Source organism: Pipistrellus kuhlii, unplaced genomic scaffold (genome assembly GCF_014108245.1).
Source record: "Pipistrellus kuhlii isolate mPipKuh1 unplaced genomic scaffold, mPipKuh1.p scaffold_m20_p_6, whole genome shotgun sequence".
In the NCBI taxonomy this organism is placed as follows: domain Eukaryota; kingdom Metazoa; phylum Chordata; class Mammalia; order Chiroptera; family Vespertilionidae; genus Pipistrellus; species Pipistrellus kuhlii.
Window position 1 is genome coordinate 31,754,826 of NW_023425562.1, and position 16,621 is coordinate 31,771,446.

Consider the following 16,621-nt stretch of genomic DNA (forward strand, 5'->3'; position numbering starts at 1 on the left):
TTTTTTTAATCCTTGCCCAAGGATATTTTTCTATGGATTTTTAGAGAGAGAGGGTAAGAGAGAGAGAAATAGTGATGTGAGAGAAACACATCAATTGGTTGCCTCCCGCAAGCACCCCAACCAGGGTCAGGGCCAGGGAGAAGCCTGCAATGGAAGTACGTGCCCTTGACCGGAATCGAACCCGTGACCCTTCAGTTCACAGGCTTAGGCCTAATGTATCACATAGGCTCTAGGTCATATATGAGCACATTTTCTATATGAGCTGTAATATATACATATCTATTTAGAAGCAATGGAGTAATATTTAAAGCCAATTCCTTAGTTTAAGGGGCAGGAGAAGGAGGGAATGAAGATATTCTACAGTTTATCTTAATGAGGTAAATACCTAAATCTCCCAAAATCAATAATTCTGACTACAATCAATTTTCTCCTTTCTTTTGTATTTTGTTATCTGCAAATTCAAAACTTCCAAGAACATAATGCCATGTAGTACTCCCTTCTAACATAGTGCTCACAGGTGAGTACATTCAAATGTATGGAGGAATCACAGACATTTATTAGGCAAAATTTTAAGTGATTAAAATTGCATTTTATGAAGATCGGCAGAGTCAAAGTGCGTGCTATAATAATGTAGTAAAGGCTCTCATTAAATGCAGAAATATTGAAGAAAAAGATTACAAATCACAAAACATTCTAGCAGTGTACAGAGGTTTCTAGTGAGATGTGACATTTGTTTTTCAAGTGAGATAAATAAAATGGAGCACCTCTACATATTTGATTATTTCTTTAGGTGGATGATGCTGAAGAACCTGACAAAGCAGGGGAAAATAAAGCACCCAGTAAGTTCCAGTCCATAGGAGTGCAAGTAGAAGAAGAGAAGTGGTGAGTCCACATGCATTCGTCCTCTTTCATCTTGAGGTTGCCAGTATGGTGCAAGTGTTTTTCCCCAGGATAAACTAACAAGATTCAATGGCATCATCCGTTAACTTTTGGTAGCATTTACAGGGTAAGCTTGAAACAGTATTAGCTGATTCCCTCCTCTACTTTAATAGTGGAGACCACTCCATTAAAGGTTTAGCTAGAATAGTAGAATAAGCACATCACATTTACATACACATAAGCACTGTGTATATTACTGTAGTGTTGCAAAACTATTCCTCTTCAAAAAACCTTTCTATTTGGTACTGTAAACTTTTTAAGATCCGAGGACTTACTTATTCCTTGTTTTCTCTTAGCACTTAATAGTGTTTTGTGTTTGATATGCACTCAATGAATGATAAATAATGAATGAATGGGGAAAAGGAGAAAGAAAATTTCCCATGGTTATCCTGGTGGGGATGTGGAGCAACATTAACTAACTCTCACTCATTGCTGTTGGGAATGCAAAATGGTACAACCACTTTCAAAGACAGTTTGGTGGTGTCTTACAAAACTAAAAATATTCTTATCATATGATCCAGCAATCACACGCCTTGGTATTTGCCCAAAGAAATTGAAAACTTATGTCCATGCAAAAACTTGCCCACGGATGTTTACAGCAGCTTTAGGCATCATTGTCAAAACTTAGAAGCAACCAAGACGTCCACCAGTAGGTGAATGGATAAATAAACTGTGGTATATACAGACGATGGAATATTATTCAGCATTAAAAAGAAATCAGTTATCAAGCCACGAAAAGACATGGAAGAAAATTAAATGCACATTACCAAGAGAAAGAAGCCAATCTGCAAAGGCTCTCTATAAGTATTTTCAATTCTATTATGTACCCAGATAGAATCTCTCTAAAGATTGAAATTTTAAAAAAGCAATTATACCATCTTTTAAGTAAGAGAATAACCTCAAATTTAAAAGTTTCCTTTAAACATTTCCCCTGCAGTCCACTGTTCTCTTACCAAATTAATGCCCTGACACTTGCCCCGCAATCAGAATGAGAAATATTGCATTATTTGGCCTAGTAGCAACCCAAAAACTTCAAATGAGCCCCTTTTATCATGTTATTGAAATGTTGAACATTTAATGAACTGTTGAACTTTGTAAGGATGGTCAGTTCCTCGGTAAACTGAGTAATTTATTTAAAATTCATTCTCTAAAGGACTAGTAAACCCAATGTTGGTGCTTAACTTTCTAAACGCACCCTTCCTTGGAGGTCACTCTATCGTTAGCCTCTGTAAAGTAAATAAGCATTTAAACTGATGCTAATGATGTTTTCAACCTCTCTAAAAGAAACCCATTGTCAAACAGTCAGGGATTACCTATATTGTCTGTCTCTAATTATAATTATTTTTATAATGTTGCTGGTAGTAATTCATTTAGATGGGATCTTTAAAAAAGCAAATTTGGGCAGATGAAATTACCTAATGACAGACAGGGGATTTTCTTAAATTATCTAGTGATAAAGCTGAGACTGTTGTTTTCACAATGAATGGCCAATACAATCTATCTCTTCCTTCCCCAAATAAACAGACTGATACGCAACAGTAACCTAACAAAAAGTGAGAGAAGAAAGAAAACAAAAGTCAGAGGAAGAGAGAGATAGTACAGAAAGAGGAAGAGGAAGAGGAAGACTTTGTAAGAGGCCAAAAGATTCATTATCACCTTTTGAATTTGCCACAATTTAGGAACCAAAACTAACATAATGAAGTCCACCTGGCTGGTTTGTCTGTTAAAGGGTAGACTTGTAAATGCAGGGTGTTCTTCAGTGTTCCAAATCAAAACAAAAGTCAATAACTCATTGGTAGAAAGTAAAATGCACTAAGTAACCTATCTGCTTAAAAAAAAAAAAAAAAGAATCAAAATGAGTATTACAAATGTTGGTATATTTGCAGGCAGCCATGACATCTTCAGAATGCCATTGATAGCCACTATGCCCCGTTCGTTCTGCAGGGCCGCCTCATGGTGGGGCCCTGCACAGAGGAATGCTGATTAGAGGTCTAGTTTACATGCCATGGCAGCACCGAGCCAGGGACAATGCATGCATGTGGTTTGGGAACAAGACGGCTTATTTTAAGGCCATGAAGAAATGCCTCATCTCCATCAAACACTAGCTATCTTCCTTCATTCCTGTTTCTCGGGTTGGCTAGTGGCACTGTTTGGCAGGATCCACACGGCATGTATTTGCTGACATGCAGGGCTGATGCTGAACAAAGTGGGCAAGTCATGCCACCTCCTCCCAGGATTGCTCACCTCCATCCCACAGCCTCCTCGCATCCCAGCTCCATTCTCCGGTCCTTCTGACTACTCCCCAGGAATTTGCATGAGGCCTCCCGTTCTTTCAAGCTGATAATTAGCAAATCTAGTAAACCAATCCTTTCTATTTACTAAGGTGAGAAAGCAAGATCCTCCCAGGGATCTCCCCTTTCCATCTGAGTCACAACTGTGCTTCAATAGTGGTTCAAATTAGACTTCTTGCACTAGCCCCTTAGTGGCTATAACTGGGCACAAAGAGAAAAAAATATTATTTTCATTATAAAAATAGTATGAAAAAGCAAAGTTACTTGGAGGAAAACATGCAATAGCATAATAGCAGTTTATAACTCTCTGATGGGCTTTGGAGCATTTAAAAAAACATTATTTATATATATATATCTTATTATTACATAAAATCTATATTTTCTATAATTGGATAATCAAAGAATAAGGAAAGTAAGTTTATATTTATGAATTATAAACATTTATAAATTACAGAAATAAAATAAAATCCCCCATAATCCTATCCATTAACCATGAATTAATATAGGTGTATAGTTTTACCCATACTTTTCCCAGTAATGTTTTATTTTATTTGAATTCCATTTTGTGTTTATTAGAAAAACAGAGCAAAAGCATCATACTTCCCTAGGTTACTTGTTTCTGACCATCTTTATTTTTTGTTTTGGTTTGGCACAAATTGCCAAGGATGAAGAGAACAGGAGAGGGAAATACACACACACACACACACACACACACACACACACACACACACACACACACAGAGCTTGTTTTGAAAGCTAGAAGGCAGATTGACTAGTGATAACCACTTAGCTGACCAGAGAAACTGAATCTAAAGCCAGTGAGGCAGAAATCCAAGCAGTACCTTGATTTAAATTTCAGAGCCCACAGAAGGCATGGGGATTGACTTTGTTGAAGGTGGAGGTACAAACCTCTTGAACCTGCAGAGCCAGTGACAATCTCTCCTTTCTGTGGCAGAGGCTGGGGTTTCTCCTCTTCAGAGGCTAACACAAAAGGGTCTCTGGTCTGGAAGATAGCAGCACCGTTAAGGGCAGGATTACTGTACTGAAAATAGAAGGTTAAGTGCAAATTTACAAACAATTTGAACCCAAGACCCAAAGACTCTAACATCAAGGATTTGGCAAGGTAAAATGCCAGCCAGGTCATCCTGCAGTGAAGATTAGCCTGGAGGAGCCCCTCCCACAACCAGACTTCTGACTGGTTTTTAGTCCTGGTCGTAATAAGATAGTCTAAAAGCAAGTTCTGAGTAGTGACTTAAAATCTTATATTTATCCACCAAGTTATGATTTCCAGTGTTCTTCATTCCTTTCTGTAGGTCCAAAGTTCCACCTAGCATCCTTTTCCTTCTGCTTGAAGAAAACTTTTTAAACCATTCTTATAGTGCATATCTACCCGGGATGAATTCTTTCAGATTTTTGGATATAGAAAAAGTCATTATTTTGTCATCATTTATGTTTATTTTTAAAAATATATTTTTATTGATTTCAGAGAGGAAAGGAGAAGGAAAGTGAGATAGAAACATTGATCGGCTGCCCCACCCCCCCAGGCCCTCCCATCCTATGGGTATTGAGCCTGCAACCCTGGGCATGTGCCTTGACCAGAAATCGAACCGTATTCATAGGTTGATGCTCAATCAGTGAGCCATGCCAGCCAGGCTGGCGTTTCTTCAATTTTAGATTAGTATTATGCATATATGGAGACTCTTAATTGAGGTCTAGGCACAACCTACTGAGTCTTGCCTTTCTGCTTATTGCCATATTCCCCGTTTGCCATATTGCTGTCATAATCTCTAGTTCAGAAACAAGAGATAAGTGTGAAGTGTGTGTTATAGGTTTGACCTTCGACCCCTGTCGCACCTCGGCTTTCATAAGGTTAGATATTTGTGATATATTTAGTAACAACTTATAAATCAGTCATTCTTAATTTTCACAACTAAGAGTGTTAAGGGATAGAAGTTTTGAACTTATATACTTTTTTGCTATTTATTAACATTGTCAAATTAACAAACTGACATCTGATGTTAGTGATTACATATAGAAACTACTGGTCTCACGATAATTTTCTAGAAAGGAAACTCCAGAATGTAATTTTTCTGGTGTATGCATATTTGATATTTCCATCTGTGTCCTTGTAAAGGACTTCTTAACTACCTGTGATCTTTAGAGATCATCCATGTGAGACACAGTGCTACATCAAGGACGATTTGCCTTCAGCATCCGAGGAATTAGAGAAGAAAACTTTAACTAGAATAAACGGGTATTAAATCACTTTGTGGTTTTCCTTTTCAACCACTCTCTCATCCCACCATGCCTTTGTGAAATATGTGAAGTTAGGTAACAGTGAACATCATTCATAGGATTTGTGTGTTTGGAGCTATGTGTATGCGAGGGAAAGGCAAGATCCTTACATTGGTGTTAATGGGATGGGAATGGGAGCAGATGGGTATTTTGGTGATTTGAAAAAAAGCTTCTGGTCTTTCTTATCTCCAGTTGGTGGAGCCATCCATCTCCTTCTCTCCTAGTATACCTTTTGTTTATTGCAAGGTAATACTTAGGCCTCCAAGGGGCCTCTCAATGCTGGAGTGGGGAGAGTATTGCAGGCATCAAAGCATGCTTGAGAATGACACCTGCCATTTCAGCAGGTCTGTGAATGCACATGTTAAGGTGTGGGAGTTGGAGGGAAGTACTGGCAATCTATTATGAAAGCTGCTCTCTATTTCTAAACGCACATGCCTCAGTGAATAAGATGATTATACTTTTATCACCAAAGTCTCTTCTATTTCTATAAAATTCTGAGTTTCTGTAATCTTCCTTGCTTCATACATTCAAATTCATGGCCTCACAACTGAGTGGAACAATATGGAGATGTAGCATTGCTTTCTCTTTTAGCAAATGTTAACTACTAGAAATGATCCCTTTTGCTTGCAAAGGACTTAAATATGTAAACTTTGGACTTCTAGTGATTTGTGTCTTTTCAACTAAGCAGGACGTTAAAACAAAAAGCCAAAATTGAGACAGAACCTTCTGACAGCCAATTCAGGAACCACAGACTTGGAAAGACCTTTGGCAGACGAAAATATCCGCCTCTGCCAACTCAGAAGCTTTGGATCCATCCCCACTCCTCACAGTTTACTTGGAGTGCTGCGGAGCCTAATACCCACTATTGATCTTATACAGGATTTGGCAAACGGCCCCTTTTCTTTGCCAAGTTAACAATGTGATCTAGCCAAAGAGTTCCTTACAGTACACCTGAGTTTTAAAGGTGCATCATTCATGCGTTTCAAATTTCAAAAGCCTGAAACTTGGCATAATTCCTGACATGCCTCATGCACTTTTTTTTTTCTGTCTCTCCTTCCTTCCTTCCTTTTTCTTTTTTCTCTTCCCTCCTTCCTTTTGTCTGTCTGTCTTTTCCTCATCTCTCTCTTTCTCTTACACATTTTTCAAAATAATTTCGTTTAAAAAAAAAAAAATGCATCTATTTCACAAGCCTACGGCCTCCATTTGACCCAACAACAAGACCACAATAAAAGTAAAAATAAAAAATTGTAAAGTGAGACCTCTTGGGCTTTTAGCTGCCTGAAGGTAAGAGTCAGGGATGACCTAATGCTCAGATTGCAGGAGAAAGCAGCTCCTCCTAGGGCACAGTCGGTTCAAGGATGTTCTGCTGAGACTCCTCACCAAGGTCTTACGGTGCCAGCCCGTCACTGCGCTAGCACCCGCCCAGCTGGTACTGAGAGGAGGCTGGCAGTGTGCTGGGAGCCCTCTGAAGCTATCACATGATGACGAGCCCACTGTGGTAATTTTCCATTTCCTCCCTTTCTTTATTTGACAAATATAATACAATTATTTGAAGTAGAGAGAGTCTTTATGTTGAAAACCGATTCTATTTTCCTTTGCTTAAAAAGATTTTTCATGGCCCTGGCCAAGTAGCTCAATGGGTTAGAGTGTTGTCCTGATATGTCAAGGTTGCAGGTTCAATGCCTGCTCGGAGCACATATAAGAATCAACCAATGATTAAGTGGGAAAAATAAATAAATAAATAAGTGGAATAATAAATTGATCTCTCTCTCCCTCTTATAAATAAATAAATAAATAAATAAATAAATAAATAAATAAATAAGAGAGAGAGATCTTCATGCAAAAAAAGTGATGAACATGGAGGGCTTTAAATAGCCAATGGGTTTTCGAGTTGAGGTAGTTTTAAAATTTGTCGATAAGACAGTGTTAATCACACAAAAGGGGAGCTGGAGAGTTCCTCCCCACTGAATTTGGAAACAAGGGCTGCATTAGGCCTAAGTTCTTCATGCTGCTATACCTGGGAAGCTGATGTGACAGAAAGCATGGACCTTGCCCCAGTCATGTACTCAGTGGTTAGAGCATCACCCTGGGCCCCGTAGGGTCACAGGTTCAGTTCCTGGTCAAGGACATGTACCTGGGCCAGGTTTGGTCCCTGGCTCTGGTAGGGGCTCGTGTGGGAGGCAACCAATTGATATTTCTCTCTCTCTTTCTTTCTCTCTCTCTTCTCCTTCCCGTCTACTCTCTCTTAAAAGAACAATGGAAAAAATGTCCTCAGATGAGGATGAATCACATCATAAAAAGCATGAACCTCTTTTTAGAAAGTTGTAATTCTTCTTTCTTTTTTTTTAATTGATTTTTTTTTTTTTTTTTTTTTTTTTTTTTTTTTTTTTTTTTTTACAGAGAGGAAGGGAGAGAGAGAGAGAGCTAGAAACGTCGATGAGAGAGAAACATCGACCAGTTGCCTCCTGCACACCCTCTACCGGGGATGTGCCAGCAACCAACATACATGTCCTTGACCGGAATCAAACCCGGGACCCTTCAGTCCGCAGACCGACGCTCTACCACTGAGCCAAACCGGTTTCGGCTATAATTCTTCTTTTTAATATATATATTTTTTATTTCAGAGAGGAAGGGAGAGGGAGAGAGAGAGATCAAAACATCAATGATGAGCGAGAATCATTGACCTGCTGCCTCCTGCCTCCTGCATGCCCCCTACTGGGGACCGAGCCTGCAACCCAGGCATAAGCCCTTGACTGGAATCGAACTCCGGGCCCTTCAGTCCTCAGGCTGATGCTCTAACCATTGAGCCAAACCAGCCAGGGCTAGAAAGTTGTAATTCTTGATCTCAATCTCCTCACCCCACATCTTTCTTTTAACCTATCTTTTATTTTATGTAAGGAGATACCTTGGGTTTTTACATCAGTTGAAGGGAATCCTTTCACAAAATACCAAGGTGACTGCACTTTTGAAGAGTAGCATTTTGAGGTCCCACATATATTCCGTCTTGACCAAAGGCTTGGTGAAAAATGTCTGAAGTCCCTTATAAAGAAAGAGCAGCATAGGACTCGTGCTTCTTTTGAAACTAGCTGTAGCCCTGAAAAAGCAACCTCTATGTGAATGAAAGAGATAAAGACCACCAGAAGCCAGAGGATTCTGCAGCAGGGTGACTGAGTCCGTCTCCTTAAAATAATTTCATGGCTTAGGTCTCGCATAATGGAATCCTTGCACGTCACAAGCACGTATTTTCTAAAGATAACGACTGTGCTTAGTTTCTGCTCGTGACTTATTTTGCTTAGACAGACCCATCAGACAGAACAGATGAGAATGGGCCTGCAACTCACCATCTGTGTGTTGATTTGTAGCCTGCTGTGCAGAAAAGTCGCAGGAGGGGGCAGAAAGCCCTCTAATTGAAACATAAACTGGTTTCATAGAAGAAGCACAAAGCAACAGCAGAAGTGAATACTAACAAGTGACTTTTCTCTTGCTATTCAGAACAGACAGGGTATTGTGTCCCATACTGGTTGAGCCAGTCTGCAGTTTCATGGTTTTTTGCTCCTTAGACCAGAATATTGGCCGGTCTGTTTCAGAAGCTGTAATTATTACACATTGTGCCTCCAGGGCATGAAGGACTCAAGAAGCTTCAATGCTGAAGATTGTGGGTTCAACACTAGCAAGACACTGGGTTCAGCTTTTGGATTTTTAGCAGCAACCAGCACCGAATCTGTTCTTTTCAAAAATACAGAAATTAATCCAGTGACTGCCTCTGTGTTTTTGTCAAACATTTAAAACAGCAACAACTTGATTGCACCCTTCCCTGAGAAGGAACTTTGCCCATGAAAGACTAAGCACGTTCCGTAGAGCAGAACATTCTTTGAAAGCTCTGCGTGGAAGAAAGCACTTGCTTGAGGAACTTTAATTGATAGACACGGTGCAGCCGGGCCACGGCTGCCGGAGTTCAAAGGCACCGCTTTTAATCCCAAACCATTTTCATTTTACTTAACTGTTATTTCTCTCTGGGTGACTACACTGCAAACTTCTACTCATCTGCTGCCAAGTGATTTTTCTTAAGGAGGTGGACACTTTACCAGATTCATAGCCAGGAGCCTCTGTCAGGAATGCCGAGGGTACGGTTTTGCGTCGGTAGAAACGGGCCCAGGAAAGTAGGTCATTCTGTTTTGCATGTGAAACAGATTCTGTCTCTGGCAACTTTGCTCCAGTTGAAAACCATAGGGCACTGGTCCGTCCTTAAGTCTGGAAATGTAATGCCTCTGGCAGTACACGATCTTGGAGAGCGCAGCCCGGTGTTTTTTCATAGCTTGGATTTTGTGTTAGTGGAACAGCCACGCTGTCACCTGTTGCGAGGAGAGAGCCATCCAGATCACACATATGCAGCTGGAGAGAAAGTTCAGGAATAAGCGGCTCTTCTCCGTTTCCCCACAAGTACATGGATCTATACCATTGCCTTCAGACTCGCACACTATGTGCTTTTTAATGGCCCATTGGAGAGTTTAAAAACTTATAAAATGACCAGGTATCATGGAAGTGATTTCTTGAAATGGGTTAGTTTAGTCTGGTTCATCTTCATAAAAATGAATCACAACATATTTGATCATTTTGACCGTGCTAATAACTAACACAGATTAGTGCAGCCACTTTTTTCCTAGACATTTATTATCTTGGGGAAAAGGTGATTTATTCAGATGATTGGGACTTCCAGTTTTTCTAAGGGGTATAGAGTTGCAAGTAATTACCTGGTTTGTTCTGGCCATTCTTTATTTTTGAGGGATCAGAGTACTAGTTTTAATTGGCTTTCACAGAGTGTTCTAGGAAAGCATATCTGGTTTATTAAATGCTGTATTGTTTAATGCACTATGGAACACGAAACAGTAACTGAAAATCAACTGGCAAATAAGCAGTCTTAAAGTGGTATAATCATGAGCGGGTCAAGAAAATTTACCACCTCGGCCCCATTAGGATGGCTGCTAGAGAAAAACAAAACATAAATAAGTGTTGGCAAAGATGTGGAGAAATTGGACCCCTTGTGCACTGTTGGTGGGCATATAAAATGGTGTGCCTGTTATGGAGAACAGCATCACAGTTGTTCAAAATTAAAAACAGAATTACCATGAATTACCATATAACTCAGCAATTGTACTTCTGGGTATATACCCAAAAGAATTGAAAGCAGGATCTCAAAGAGATATCTGTACAACCATGTTCATAGCAGAAGAGTCCATCAAGAGATGAATATGTAAACAAAATGTGGTATATACATACAGCAGTCCCCTCTTATTTGTGGTTTTGCTTTCTGAGGTTTCAGTTACTGGCAGTCAATCATGTCTGAAAATATTAAGTGGAAAATTCCAGAAATAAACAATTTCTAAGTTTTAAATTGTGCACTGTTCTGAATACCGTGATGAAATCTTGCTCCATTCCTCTGTTTCTCCTGGGAAGTGAATCATCCCTTTGTCCAGGGCATTAGCTCTGTGTATACTCCCTGCCCTGCCCGTGAGTCAGCAGCAGACTAGGTTATCGGATTGACTGTCTGATATCGCAGTGTTTGTGTTCAAAAAACCCTTTTTGTACTTATTGGCCCCTCAAAGCACAAGAGTAGTGATGCTGGCCATTCAGCTATGCCAAAGAGAAACTGTGTGGTGCTTCCATTAAGTGAAAAGGTGAGTTTGGCACAATGAGAAATTTTGAGAGAGAAAAAGAGAGAGACCCACATAACTTTTATTATAGTATATTGTTATAATTGTTCCATTGTATTATTAGTTACTAAGGTCCCAGTGCATGAATTTGTGCACCTTGAAAGGAATTGTGGGCTGTAAGGCTGTGGTGGCAGGTCTTGGCCCATCCTCCAGGCTACGGACCCCTGGTCCCCTACCTGCCAGCTGCCCTACTTCGATCACTGCCAGACCCATGTGCTGACAATACTGACCTTGCTCACACCCGCTAACAGTGCAGAACAATTGGGGCCAGTGCCAGCAGTAAGTGTGGGCGGAGGCTGCTGCCCCAATTGCTGCTCAAGAGCAGGGAAAGGTGGAGAGCCCTCAGGGGCGATCGGGGCTGGCAGCCACTGCTCACACCTATTGATGATGCCAAGTGATCGGGGCTGGCACCAGGCAATGGCAGCAGGTGCAAGCAGGGCCAGTGCTGGTAGCAGATGTGAACGCCTAGCAGGACCACAGCACACAGGAGCAAAGAATTTTCAGTAAGCACCAGAGGCTCAGCCCGATGACAGCAACCAACACCCCCACCTTGGTCTGGTACCCCTGTTCACCTGCTCCACTATCCCACCATGGCCAATGCCCACCATGTTCGTGTGTGCCCCCTGGTGGTCAAGGCACGTTAGAGTGACCGGTTGTTTGGTTGTTCTGCCGTTTGGTCTATTTGCATATTAGCTTTTTATTATGTAGGATTGTTTTTACTCTCTTACTGTGTCTATAAATTAAACTTTCTCTCAGGTATGAATGTGTAGGGAAAAACAGTATACATAAGGTTCAGTACTAACCATGGTTTCCGGGACCCACTGGGGGTTTGAGGCATAGCCCCATGAATAGGGGGGATTATTATTCACCCTTTAAAAGAAAGGAAATTATGACACATGCTACACCATGGATGAACCTTGAAGGCATTACACTAAATGAAATAAGGCAGTCACAAAAGGACAATTACTTTGATCCCACTTATATGAGAGACTTAAAGTAGTCACATGCAAAGGCACAGGAGGAATGGTGATTGCCAAGCCCGGGGAAGGGGTAGGTAGGATGAGTGGTAGTTATTTAAGGGGTAACGAGTTTCAATTATCAAGAATGAAAAAGTTCTGGAGATGGGTAATGGTGAGGATGCACCTCATGTGAATAATGTACTTATGCCACTGAACTGTAACTTAACACTTATTAAAATGGTAAATTCTGTGATATGTATTTTTTCACAATATATAAAGTATTAGATCAAGAAATTATCTTAAGAAAAAAAACAAAGAAATACAGAAGGGATAATAGACACACGTTGCTACCTTCAGTGGACTTATATTCTCCATCGTTTTCTGCCTGCGCTAGGAGCAATGAAGCCTGTGTGTGTGTGTGTGTGTGTGTGTGTGTGTGTGCATTTTAATTTGGTGCACATCCACATCTTCCATTCCCCTTGTCTGAGGAAGAATTCACTGCTCCTCGGTTCTTCCCCAACCCTCCCACCTTCCCTGCAGGAATCAACCAGGGATGTACAGAGTCCTTTGGTTGGGAAATGCTGATTGCATGGATGTCCATATAAAATGCTCAGGTTGGCCAAAACCGGTTTGGCTCAGTGGACAGAGTGTTGGTCTGCGGACTGAAGGGTCCCAGGTTCGATTCTGGTCAGGGGTATGTGCGTTGGTTGCAGACACATCCCCGGTGGGGGATGTGCAGGAGGCAGCTGGTCCATGTTTCTCTCTCATCGATGTTTCTAGCTCTCTATCCCTCTCCTTTCCTCTCTGTAAAAAATCAATAAAATATATTTAAATAAATAAATAAATAAATAAAATGCTCAAGTTGAATCTCTTAACAAGTTGTCTCCATCACCTTGGTAGAAGGACCGTGAGAAGGGAAATGAAAGGCACAGGGAGGATGGTCCAGGAGAACTCTAGGACTGTGTGCTGATTTTTGCCCCAAACGCTTTGTACCAAATAATAACAGCCACCTATATGATCAAGAGACATGTGACTCCTTACCAGGGAAAGAAATCTTACTTCAAGGGGAACCTACCCATTCTTTAATTTGCTTTCAGGAAGTCTTAGTTGGTAAGAGCTGCCGCTGGGAAAATGTGATTTTTGCCAGATTCATGATAGCCTCGGCCCAGTTTGGGTTGGTTCCGCTCCTTCCCGTTTCTATGCTAGTTACGCATAATGAGATATAACGGAATTGCTCCTTTACCCCTCGCCAATCTGAATTCCAGGATTCAGGCTGTTCAGATTTGGGGAGGAAATAGGCCATTGGACATGATACTGGCTTTGATTGCTCCACTTCTAAAATCTCTGTAGATGTGCTTTAATATTGAATGAAGATGAGAAATTTGTATTCTTTGTTTAAATATTTTTTTTTATTGATTTCAGAGAGGGAGAGAGAGAGATAGAAACATCAATGATGAGAGAGAATCATTGATAGGCTGCCTCCTGTACCAGGGACAGAGCCCGCCAGCTGGGCATATGCGCCACGGGGAATCAAACCGTGACCTCCTGGTTCGTAGATCGATGCTCAGAGAAATTTGTATTCTTTATGTATTCTTTATTCTATATGTTAGAGCTACAGCAACTGATATGGTTGTATCAGGACCTGCCTCTGCAGACTGAGAAGATGAGGCCCCCTATGGTCACACCCATGAAGGAATGTAGAAAGTGGTGTTGCTTCGAGAAATATCCTCGCACTAAATCTCCTTTCTCTATTCCTCCAAGCTTCCGCAGGTTCACCCGATCCAACAGTGTGACGACAGCAGTGCAGGCGGACCTGGACTTCCACGACAACCTGGAAAACTCTCTGGAGTCTATAGAGGACAGTTCGTGCCCGGGCCCCGCGGCCAGACAGTTCTCCCGGGACGCCAGCACCTCCACTGTCAGCATCCAGGGCTCAGGAAACCACTACCACGCCTGTGCGGCCGATGACGACTTCGACGCGGATTTCGACCCTTCGATCCTGCCTCCCCCGGATCCCTGGATTGACTCGATCACCGAAGACCCCATGGAGGCCGTGCAAAGGTCGGTGTGCCACCGGGATGGCCACTGGTTCCTGAAGCTTCTGCAGGCGGAGCGCGACCGCATGGAAGGCTGGTGCCAGCAGATGGAGAGGGAAGAGCGGGAGAACAGCCTGCCGGAAGACAGTAAGTACCAGCTGTGCACATCTGTACGCGGGGCCGGGCACCTGGCGTCTCTGGACCGGGTTTCCTCCCCGCCCGATGCGGAGTCAGGCTGCCAGTCTAACCTCCAGCCACCGGGCGTGTGGGAGAGCGGGGTAGGAGGTGTCAGAGGGGGGGAGGAGGGAGAGGAGGGCTAGTCCAGACGCCCCCGGGCGGCACAATGGAAAGAGCGCCTCTGGGCACACCTGCCCTAGCTCCAGATCCATCACTGGTCGTTCTGCATCCTCTCCTCTGAAAACACCCCGCTCAGCGGAGGGGCGGCTCCTCACGTGGTTCCTCTCCCCCACGGTGTCAGCTGAAGGGGCAGCCGATGCTGGGGAAACCAACAGTGATTCTGATCAGTTTCAAGGTCCACACATACGTGTGCTTTGGGGGCATTTTATGACCTTACAGTGTTACTACTTTCATTAACAAGGCTGGTCATGTACAGGCCGGGAAGAGGCTCAGACTTACTGACTTGCACTCTTAAGCCTGCTTCGCGTGCACGTTCTCGATTCTGTTGCAGGGAGGCAAACTTTCAGCCGCTAAGTTAACATGAACTCCAATTTAATGGCCCAAATGAAGTGATAAAATAAAATATGATGACTAAATAAATCATGGAGACCTGGCACACCTTTCTTTGCAAGCGTGGCCTTTTAGCAACCATAATGCCTAATGGAAATTGACAAAGAAAAAAAATGGCTTTAAAATACAATGATTTCGATGCCAAAACCGGTTTGGCTCAGTGGTAGAGCGTCGGTCTGAAGGGTCCCGGGTTCGATTCCGGTCAAGGGCATTTACCTTGGTTGCGGGCACATCCCCCCGGTAGGGGGTATGCTAGAGGCAGCTGCTCGATGTTACTCTCTCATCGACGTTTCTAGCTCTCTCTCTTTCTCTCCCTTCCTCTCTGTAAAAAATCAATAAAATATATTTAAAAATAAATAAAATACAATGATTTTGAGACATATTTTGCACATTTTCAACAATTCTGAAATTTGATTGTTTACAATCACTGTGTATTCACTTATTTTCCTCCGAAAAACTATTATTCAATGAATGGTGGATCTTCCAGCTGACAAATCAAAGACATTTAATGGTAGGCTGCCTTCTTTTTGCGTGGGAACCAGCTAGGAGAGTATTGTTCTGGTGTGGCTTTTAGGCCTATTTTAAAAATCGGTGTTTAACTTCTTATTTATTAAATTTTTATAACGTGCACAGAAATAGAAAGTTTAATGTAATGAACCTTCGTCTGCCATTGTGAAGTTTAACACTTGGCCGGTCTTATCTTCTTATTTCCCCCCACTTACTGTTATTTTTGCCAGATTCTCTTAAAAAAAAAAAAATCTAAGGCATCATGTCACTTCACTATGTATCTCACACTGACAAGGACTATTCTCTCTCTCACTTAACCATCATGCATTATCATCCCTAACAAAAATAATAGTAATTTCTTAATAATTAGACCGAGAGCCTCCTGTAAGTCATGTTAAAAGGACTTACTAAATAAGCCAAGCTCGCTGTGCCAAGGAGCACTGAGTTTTCCATTAAGGAAGCAGTTTTCAATGAAAACTAAGACTGGGAAATTACAGTAGTTTGTGGGGTTTCCTTTCTGTGTCTACTTTCTTTTTTTAAAAGATATTTTATTGACTTTTTACAGAGAGGAAGAGAGAGAGATAGAGAGTTAGAAACATCGATGAGAGAGAATCATGGATCAGCTGCCTCTTGCAAACCTCCTCCTGGTGATGAGCCCGCAACCAAGGTATATGCCCTTGGCCGGAATTGAACCCGAGACCTTTCATTCTGCAGGCCCACGCTTTATCCATTGAGCCAAACCGGTTTCAGCTCTGTGTCCACTTTCTTGTTCACATCTTTTCTCTCTGATCCTGTCTCCTGCCTAGACCCTGCCAACCTGATGACCAGCTTATTGTTACCTTTATGAGCAGGTTAAAAAAAAAAAAAATCCATAAATGGGTTTCTAAACATTCCTTATATTCTTTCATATTATGAGTACAAACAATATAGCAGTGGAAAAAGTAATCTCCTTGACACTTGCCCCGAAGAGTCGGTGCCTCTGGGGGCTCACCTGGGTGTTGATCCACAAGCAGAATTAGCTTTTTGCCCTCATCACAGGTGAATGAGGCACCACCAGGAGCGGTGGGTGGGGAGAGGCTTCAGTAAGAAAGTCTTCACAGTTGCTTTTTGGTCTCTTTCCCTGTGTGGGCATGCCC

The 16,621-nt window shown here is 41.9% G+C and overlaps 1 protein-coding gene across 12 annotated transcripts in view; it reads left to right on the forward strand.

The window, feature by feature from the left end:
• The window catches only part of DLGAP1 (DLG associated protein 1), a 572,027-nt gene that overhangs the window by 531,794 nt on the left and 23,612 nt on the right, over positions 1-16,621 (forward strand). For all 12 annotated transcript variants that reach the window (XM_036418494.2, XM_045574247.1, XM_036418496.2 and 9 more), the window contains 2 exons: positions 791-882; positions 13,957-14,378. In XM_036418494.2, coding sequence (XP_036274387.1) covers positions 791-882; positions 13,957-14,378 — 514 coding nt within the window. The remainder of the gene's footprint in view (positions 1-790; positions 883-13,956; positions 14,379-16,621) is intronic.